Source organism: Cebus imitator, unplaced genomic scaffold (assembly GCF_001604975.1).
Source record: "Cebus imitator isolate Cc_AM_T3 unplaced genomic scaffold, Cebus_imitator-1.0 Scaffold798, whole genome shotgun sequence".
Taxonomy (NCBI): Eukaryota; Metazoa; Chordata; class Mammalia; order Primates; family Cebidae; genus Cebus; species Cebus imitator.
The window spans coordinates 113,307-122,963 of NW_016108113.1; the positions used below are offsets into that span (position 1 = coordinate 113,307).

General features: G+C 41.3%; 1 protein-coding gene and 1 non-coding gene across 2 annotated transcripts in view; both read right to left on the minus strand.

The window, feature by feature from the left end:
- The window catches only part of SGK1 (serum/glucocorticoid regulated kinase 1), a 146,498-nt gene that overhangs the window by 38,725 nt on the left and 98,116 nt on the right, over nt 1-9,657 (minus strand). Inside the window, exon 4 of the mRNA XM_017520054.2 lies at nt 2,480-2,555. Coding sequence (XP_017375543.1) covers nt 2,480-2,555 — 76 coding nt within the window. The remainder of the gene's footprint in view (nt 1-2,479; nt 2,556-9,657) is intronic.
- Nucleotides 1,859-1,962, minus strand: LOC119469730. The gene has a single exon (XR_005198564.1). It is a non-coding gene; the product is annotated as a small nucleolar RNA U13 (small nucleolar RNA).

A 9,657-nucleotide genomic window follows, 5' to 3' on the forward strand; every position in this document is an offset into this window, starting at 1 on the left:
GAGATGGAGTCTTGTTGCCCAGGCTGGAGTGCAGTGGTGCAATCTTGGCTCACTGCAACCTCTACCTTCTTGGTTCAAGCGATTCTCCTGCCTCAGCCTCCCAAGTAGTTGGGATTATAGGCATGCCCCACCACACCTGGCTATTTCCTTCCTTCCTTCCTTCCTTCCTTCCTTCCTTCCTTCCTTCCTTTGTTTCTTTCTTTCTATCTCTCTTTCTTTCTTTCCTCTTTCTTTTTTTGTGAAAACAAGTTTATTAAGAAAGTAGAAGAATAAAGAATGGCTACTTTATAGACAGACCAGCCCAAAGGGCCACTGGTGAAGCACAATTTTCTAGACCTGTCCTGTACAGATTTCCCTCCCTTTCCATTTTCTTTACATAACATCAAAAATCATTTACGTTTCATTCTGCATTGGTTCTTCATAACACATGTGCTGTAGATCTTAATAGCAGATGGCTTGTTTATTGTGGTGGTGTACTTCGAATGGGCTGAAATGATGGCATAAATAGGCTAATTTGCTTTTATGTTTTTTCTTTTTTCTTCAAAAGGCATAATGAAACAAGACAGAAAAAAAAATTTTGACAGATGAAATCGATAATGTTTAGACCACGAGCCTGCCTGGTCTTTGAAAAAAAAAAAAAAATCAGAGAGTTTCTCACTTTCCTTCCAAGTCCTCCTGCTTCTGCTAATAGGCACAGTCTCTGACTCCTTTTATGAAGAACAGATTAAAGCACAGATTTAGCCCAAGCTGTTTCTGCTAGGAGAGCTGCTTCTTCCTAGGAAGTGTGCTATAGAACTGGGCAGTCTGCTCTCCATTCTCCCAGCCTTGGTATTTTCTGGCTGGGAGCTTTGGATATGACAGCTAACCTATTCAGCTTATTATTTCCTTTCTAATAGAGGCATAACAAGGAAAAGGCTGTCCCTCCTATTTCAAGGGATTGCTGCAAACACTACATTAGATTTCTGCTGAACCATTTGTAAAAGTGTGAGGCATAATACAAATATCAGATATCAGCACAAGTTTTCTATTTCATTAGGCCTATTTCATTAGAAAAGGTGAAAGCTCTACTATCACTCTCTTAATTATTTTAGCTCCTTTCTGCTTCACCTCCTCTTTTATTTCTAGTGTCTACTTTGTGTAATTAGGCCTCATGGCTTGTGTGTGTTTGTGAAAAAGAATCTTTTTGTTTTTTTTGAGGTGGAGTCTCGCTCTGTCACCCACGCTGGGGTGCAGTTGCGCGATCTCAGCTCACCACAACCTCTGCCTCCCAGGTTCGAGAGATTCTCCTGCCTCAGCCTCCCAAGTAGCTGGGACTACAGGTGCGCACCAGCACGCCTGGCTAATTTTTTGTATTTTTAGTAGAGACAGGGTTTCACTGTGTTAGCCAGGATTGTCTCAATCTCCTGACCTCGTGATCTGCCCTCCTCGGCCTCCCAAAGTGCTGGGATTGCAGGGGTGAGCCATCGCGCCCAGCATGAAAAAGAATGTTTAAACGTCTTCTATTTCCTATGAGAGCATTCCCTACCCTTTGTCTAAGTGTAATTTCTAATCATATAACCTGCAGCATATTCTCCGATCTCATAAAGTGGCATTCCTCTGATTCTGATTAGACGTATGGCCCTGATATCATAGTGCAAGACATCCCTCCCTCCTGTAAGTATTCCGAAGTATGATTCACCCTAGGTTTTCATGTCCCTTCCTTGCCCTAGAAGACAAACTTGGACTCATGTATTTGCCTACTTTATTCTACTCCTCTATCTTCTACTCCAGCAAACAGACTCATTCCTTCATTCTTCCCAACACTTAAGTATGCTTCACAATGCACAAAGCTGTACCTGATTTTATATATCTATTTTAATGATAGGCAGGTAATGTGCCGACATTATAACAAGGTTTGAAGGAGGCATGTCTCACATAGAAATGTGAAAACCCAATCGTCATACTTACAAAGGACAAAGGGCTCTAATATACATGTTTTAGATACTAAAAAGAAGATATAAAGAAAGAACTTTTAGGGTAATATTGATTGCAAGGCCGGGCGTGGTGGCTCATGCCTGTAATCCCAACACTTTGGGAGACTGAGGCAGGCGGATTGCCTGAGGTCAGGAGTTTAAGACCAGCCTGGCAAAAACATGGTGAAACTCTGTCTCTATTAAAATACAAAAATAAGCCAGGCATGGTAGCACATGCCTGTAGTCCCAGCTACTCAGGAAGGCTGAAGCAGGAAAATTGTTTGAACCTGGGAGGTGGAGGTTGCGGTGAGCCGAGATAGCGCCCCTGCACTCCAGCCTGGGCGACAGAGCAAGACTCTGTTTCCAAAAAAAAAAAAAAAAAAAAACATTGATTGCAAAGTGTATTCAAGTGTTGGGTTAGGTAAGAATAAACAAAATTTTCCCCTAAATCTTGCCTTTGTGTAGAGCTTTACTATAGACTGCATCCTGTACATATCAGAAAACAAATTGTATTTTTCCAATAATACCTGAATCATCATTAGTCCAGAAGGTTCTTGGATCGGGCTTGGTCAGGATGTTGGCAGGATTACATGGCTCTCTCACCTTTAAACATAAAGAGAAAAGAAGTAATATAAAAATGGCTTCATCATGTCAGCTATTTTAGGCTTATACTTCTAAAGAAAGGATTCCAAGGCTGAAGCTAGTACATATGGCATGTCTGTGCTCTGATTAGGTTGGCTTTCCCAGGACTGTGCTGGCTATAGCATTGAAAGTCCCATATCCCAGGAAGCCTTTTAGTCCCAGGCAAACCGGGACAGTTGGCCACATTACACATGATGCAGTTTCACTGAGCTGATGGCTGGGTTAGCACATGAGGGCTGGAGCTCACTCAGCGCTATGTGTAGTGCACAAACTGCGCAGCTGTGTGAAGAGGCCCCGGATTATTAGCAAACTTATCAGTGTAAAGACACTCCTACATAAAAAGTGTTTGAATCTCCATGTAACAGAAATGATACTTTTAGTATATATTGCTTAGAAAAATATATATTAATTAAAAGCTACTTTTAATTTAGTAGCACTTTAAATGCATTCCTTTTTTTTTTTTTTTTTTTTTTTTTAAGAGTTTTTTTTGCCCAGGCTGGAGTGCAGTGGCATGATCTCGGCTCACTGCAACCTCTGCCTGCCAGGTTCAAGCGATTTTCCTGCCTCAGCCTCCTGAGTAGCAGGGATTGCAGGTGCACACCACCATGCCTGACTAATTTTTATATTTCTAGCAGAAACAGCATTTCACCATGTTGGCCAAGCTGGTCTTGAACTCCCTGACCTCAGGAGATCTGCCCCCCTTCAGCCTCCCAAAGTGCTGGGATTACAGGCATAGGCCACCTCACCCAGCCTGCATTCTTATTTTATAATCATAATAGAATCTTTATATTTTCAAACAGCAGCACATGTACATATGGAACATGTATTATTTAGTCAACGTAGAGGCTCTTAGTGCAGATACCATTTTTTTAAAAAGATAAGTAACATTGAGCATTTTTCTGTCAGGTATTTTTTCATTTTTAAAGACATTTCTTTTTTTTTTTTTTTTTTTGTTTTTTTTTTTTTTTTTTTATTTTTTTTTTTTTTTTTTTTTTTTTTTTTTTTTTTTAAAAAGACATTTTTTTTTTTTTTTTTTTTTTGGCACTACCTACCTGCCTATAAAAAAATTCAATAGGCTTTTGGGGGACAGGTGGTGTCTGGTTACATAGATAAGTTCTTTATTGGTAATTTCTGAGATTTTGGTGCACCCAACACCCAAGCTTAGTGGATCTACTTTTAGTTCTTTAAGGAATCCCCACACTGTTTTCCGTAGTAGTAGTCGATCCAACGCGTGTGGTCTTTTATCGCTTTCCCCCCTCGCTTTTCCCCTTGAGTCCCCAGAGTCCACTGTATCATCTTTATGCCTTTGCGTCCTCATGGCTTAGCTCCCACTTATGAATGAGAACATATGGTATTTGGTTTTCCATTTCTGAGTTGCTTCACTTAGAATAATAATGGTCTCCGATTCCAGCCAGGTTGCTGCAAATGCCATTATTTTGTTCATTTTTATGGCCGAGTAGTATTCCACAGAATATATATATATCTCCATTACACTCCAGTGAAATTAAGCTAGTACATACGGCATGTCTGTGCTCTAATTAGGATGGTTTTCCCAGGACCGTGCCAGCTGTAGCATTGAAAGTCCCATATCCTGGGAAGCCTTTTAGTCCTGGGCAAACCGGGACAATTGGCCACCTTACACATGATGCAGTTTCACTGGGCTATGATATAGATATATATATGTAACATTTTCTTTGTTCACTGATTGATTGATGGGCATTTGGGCTGGTTCCATATTTTTGCAGTTTCGAATTGAGCTGCTATAAACATGCATATGCATGTGTCTTTTTCGTATGACTTCTTTTCCTCTGGGTAGATACACAGTAGTGGAATTGCTGGGTTAAATGGTAGATCTACTTTTAGTTATTTAAGGAATCTCCATACTGTTTTCCATAGTGGTTGTACTGAGATGCAATTAATTGATTTCATATAATAGTTTCCACACAGCAGCAGTGATCCATGTTTTTTTTTAACAACTTTATTCTACTGTGATATTAGATTTCAAATATATTCTAATAAAATAAAATATAGATCTTAGTGTTAAAACTCCTTTTCCAGGCCGGGCGCGGTGGCTCAAGCCTGTAATCCCAGCACTTTGGGAGGCCGAGGCGGGTGGATCACGAGGTCAAGAGATCAAGACCATCCTGGTCAACATGGTGAAACTCCGTCTCTACTAAAAATATAAAAAAATTAGCTGGGCATGGTGGCGCGTGCCTGTAATCCCAGCTACTCAGGAGGCTGAGGCAGGAGAATTGCCTGAACCCAGGAGGCGGAGGTTACAGTGAGCCGAGATCGCGCCATTGCACTCCAGCCTGGGTAACAAGAGCGAAACTCCGTCTCAAAAAAAAAAAAAAAAAACTGCTTTTCCAGCCAGACGTGGTGGCTCCCGCCTGTAATCCCAGCACTTTGGGAGGCTGAGGCAGGCGGATCACCTGAGGTCAGGAGTTCAAGGCCAGCCTGGCCAACATGGTGAAATGCTGTCTCTACTAAGAATACAAAAATTAGCTGGGCATGGTGGCACGTGCCTGTAATCCCAGCTATTCAGGAGGCTGAGACAGGAGAATCGCTTGAACCCGGGAGGCGGAGGTTGCAGTAAGTAGAGATTATGCCATTGTACTCCAGCCTGGGTGACCGAGGGAGATTCTGTCTCAAAAAAAAAAAAAAAAGTTAAATGGATAGATCTCACAAAATCTAGAATAGATTGCCATCCTATGTTTTTCAGAATATCAGAAAGGAACAGAAGATATTTGATACATAAATATCTAAGTGGTCTACATTTTACAAGTGGATTTTTTTGGTAATTGTAATACATTTTTCATTTATAGGAAACATGTTTGTAGATGTAAAACTGAAGAAAAAAAGTTACTAAACTTTAAATCTCTTGAACTTGACAGCGTGGTAGAATATGGCAAAAAAAATATATAAATAAATTAAAAAAATAAAATTTAAATCTTAAGAAAAAAGGAAAGGCCTTTGCCTCTTTGCCTCATTGAAATCCTGAAAGCAAGATGCATGAATAGCAGCTCTAGGGGAGCCATTCATGAAAATTTGGCCAGGATTCTCACTCTGCTTCTGCTTCTGCTTCTGCTCCAACCAGCATGGTCTGATCCAGAATCTGTGCAAGGAATTTTTCTATCAGTGGTCAGCTAGAGGTGGACTTCATTACGTTGGGCTAAGTGATCTTCCTTGAAAAGATTACCAAAGTCATCCACCCAATGAAAGAAACTGTGCTAGCTCTTTGTGCATAAAAGAAATTAAAAAGAAAAGAAGGTACTGTATACCCAAAGGATTATAAATCATTCTACTATTAAGATACATGCATACTTATGTTTATTGCAGCACTGTTCACAGTAGCAAAGACTTGGAACCAACCCAAATGCCTATCATTGATAAAGAAAATGTGGCACATATATGCCATGGAATACTATGCAGCCATAAAAAAAGGATGAGTTCATGTCCTTTGTAGGGACATGGATGAAGCTGGAAACCATCATTCTCAGCAAACTAACACAGGTATGAAAAACCAAACACCACATGTTCTCACTCAGAAGAGGGAGTTGAACAATAAGAATGCATGGACACAGGGAGGGGAACATCACACACCAGGGACTGTTGAGGAATGGGGGCTCAGGGAGGAATAGAATTAGGAGAAATACCTAATGTAGATAATGGGTTAATGGGTGCAGCAAACTATCATGGCACGTGCATGTCTGTGTAATAAACCTGCACGTTCTGCATGTGTATCCCAGAACTTAAAGTATAATGAAAATAATAATAAGAAAAGAAAGAAGAAGAAAAATGATGTGTGGTGCAGCAACATTTCATGGACGACATTCTGAGCAGCACTGTAAAATGTCCCTCCTACCTGACTAAGCAGCTCAGTAAGAATCCTGTCCCGGATACTCCACTGAAGTACTACTTCAATTGTTAGAAAGCTCTTCACAGGTTGAATTGAAATCTGGGTCCTTGAAACTTTGGTTCCTGGTTCTAACTCACTCTTAAATTACAAAGAACAGGTCTAGTCTCTCTTCTATAAAATAGTATCTCAAATATTTGAAAGTAGCTATTATGTCTCACCTTAGCTTTTCATTTCCGAGTTAACCAGCCCTCTTCCCTGTCACTGCTCCCAATGAGATGATTTGAAGTCTTTTTATTGAGGTCACTCTGCCCCAGAATATATCCTTTTCGGCAAGTGAACTGGTCCTCTAGGGGCTCCCAAGCCAGGTCCAGATAATAGTCACCAAACTAAGGAGCTAGTTTTGAGGGACAGCTTTCAGGGAGGACAGCCAGCATTATTTCCACATGTGAGTAATTAAAATGTTCCCAAGCACCTATAAATCTAACATACCATGAGAGTAAAGAATGCTTTATGACTTAGCCACTTTTTAATACTTTTTAATGCCAAAAAGTTTTAATTTATTTTCTACAGTAACTATATACCTATTTGGAAAAATTGCCATATGTGGGTTTTTTTCTGCATTAAGCTCCAATTGCCTTGTTTCCTTGAGGCTTTTTTTTGAGACAGAATCTCGCTCTGTTGCCCAGACTGGAGTGCAGCGCTGCGATCTAGGCTCACTGCAACCTCTGCCTCCCTGGTTCAAGTGATTCTCCTGCCTCAGGCTCCTGGGTAGCTGGATGTCCAGCTAATTTTTGTATTTTTAGTAGACAGGGTTTCACCATGTTGGTCAGGCTGGTCTCAAACTCCTGACCTCATGATCCACCCACCTCAGCCTCCCAAAGTGCTGGGATTACAGGCATGAGCCACCATGCCAGGCTCCTTGAGGCTCTTGTATAAAACAAATGCCATTCTTACAGGTCTCATTTACTTGTGAATGATTCTTTATCACTGTTTATTCAAAAAATCTTCCCCATGTTGAAGCTGCTCCTGATAAAATCAGGGTCCTCAAGAATGCTTGTTCTCTGTGTCATTATCATTCAAGTATCACACCATTCTTCATGGTTCTCAAGAACCAAAGCATCCATAGCAAATTACCAGGAGAGCCCACATAGTAAATTTTAAGCACAGGTTTATAGAAATCCTTGAGTAACTATATATACTCCAACTGTTTAAAGGGAATGCTCTATAACTCGTAAAGCTTTAGGTACTTTGCAGAAGTGAGAAAATTTATTATCAGGTAAAGTTCTGGCCGGGTGCAGTGGCCTATAATCCCAGCACTTTGGGAGGCCGAGGTTGGTGGATCACCTGAGGTCAGGAATTCGATACCAGCCTAGCCAACATGGTGAAACCCTGCCTCTCCTAAAAATACAAAATCAGCTGGGTGTGGTGGTGCACGCCTCTAATCCCAGCTACTCAGAAGGCTGAGGAAGGAGAAGCACTTGAACCCAGGAGGCAGAGGTTACAATGAGCTGAGATCATGCCATTGGACTTCAGCCTGGGCGAAAAGAGCAAAACTCTGCCTCAATAAGTAAGGAAGTAAGTAAGTAAATAAATAAATGAAGTCCCCATGAGACACCTGTGGCTTAGCAGGAAGTTGGAAGCTACTAAAGAAGTGACCAGCACCTGGAGTTTGACTCCTGGCTGAATCCCATATGGGTTCTTTGGTCCTTTCTTTCTTTCTTTCTTTCTTTCTTTCCCTGGAATGAAAATTCAAGGAGAATTTCTCCAATAGGTTACATGCCATGGGAGTATGATTGAGGAGGGGCAAAAACGTGATGATATAATAAGAAGAGCAAGGCCAGGCACGGTGGCTCAAGTCTGTAATCCCAGCACTTTGGGAGGCCGAGGCGGGTGGATCACGAGGTCAAGAGATCGAGACCATCCTGGTCAACATGGTGAAACCCCGTCTCTACTAAAAATACAAAACATTAGCTGGGCATGGTGGCGCATGCCTGTAATCCCAGCTACTCAGGAGGCTGAGGCAGGAGAATTGCCTGAACTCAGGAGACGGAGGTTGCGGTGAGCCGAGATTGCCCCATTGCACTCCAGCCTGGGTAACAAGAGTGAAACTCCGTCTCAAAAAAAAAAAAGAAGAACGAAATGACAATATGCAATTTTAAAATATTTTATTGTAGAAGACTTCAAGTATATACAACAGTAAACAGTATACCTATTTTCTAGCTTTAACAATTATCAATAATTTGCTAATCTTATTTTTACCTATCTTGCCTTATTTTTGGCTGGAATATTTTAAATCAAATCTCAGACATCATAACAATCTATAATTTCTTTAAAAAAATTTTTTTTGTAGAGATGGAGCTCTCACTTGGTTGCCCAGGCTGGTTTCAAACTCCCAGCTTCAAGCAATCCTCCCACCTCGGCCTCCTAAAGTGCTAAGATTATAGGCATGAGCCACCATGCAAGGCTTATAATTTCTTCAGAATGTGTTTTTGACAACTTTTTTTTGTTGTCTAACCATCGTGCCATTATCACAACTAACTCCAGCTGGAGTGCAGTGGCCAGCTGACTACAACCTCTGCCGCCCAGGTTCAAGAGTTTCTCGTGCCTCAGCCTTCTGAGCAGCTATGATTATAGGCGCCTGCCACCATGCCTGGCTAATTTTTGTATTTCTAGTAGAGACGGGGTTTCACCATGTTGCCTAGGCTGATCTCAAACACGTGACCTCAAGAGATCCATTCACCTCAGCCTCCCAAAAGTGCTGGGATTATACGTGTGAGCCACTGCACCTATGAATTGCTTTCAGTTACTGGAAAGTTGAATAGTGGTGGAATTGCTAGGGGAAAAAAGCAGTTTTGGTCATTTTTCTCCATTCTAGTTCATCCTTATTTAAAGGATTTTAAACTAAAATTTTAAACTAAAATTCCAGGCTATGTGCGGTGGCTCATGCTTGTAATTCCAGCACTTTGGGAGGCCCAGGCAGGCCGATCACTTGAGGTTGGAAGTTCAAGACCAGCCTGACCAACATGGAGAAATCTGTCTCTACAAATGCAAAATTAGCCAGGCATGGTGGCACATGCCTGTAATCCCAGCTACTCAAGAGGCTGAGGCAGGAGAATTGCTTACACTGGGGAAACAAAGGCTGTGGTGAGCCGAGATTTTGCCATTGCACTCCAACCTGGGCAACAAGAGCAAAATTCCATCTCA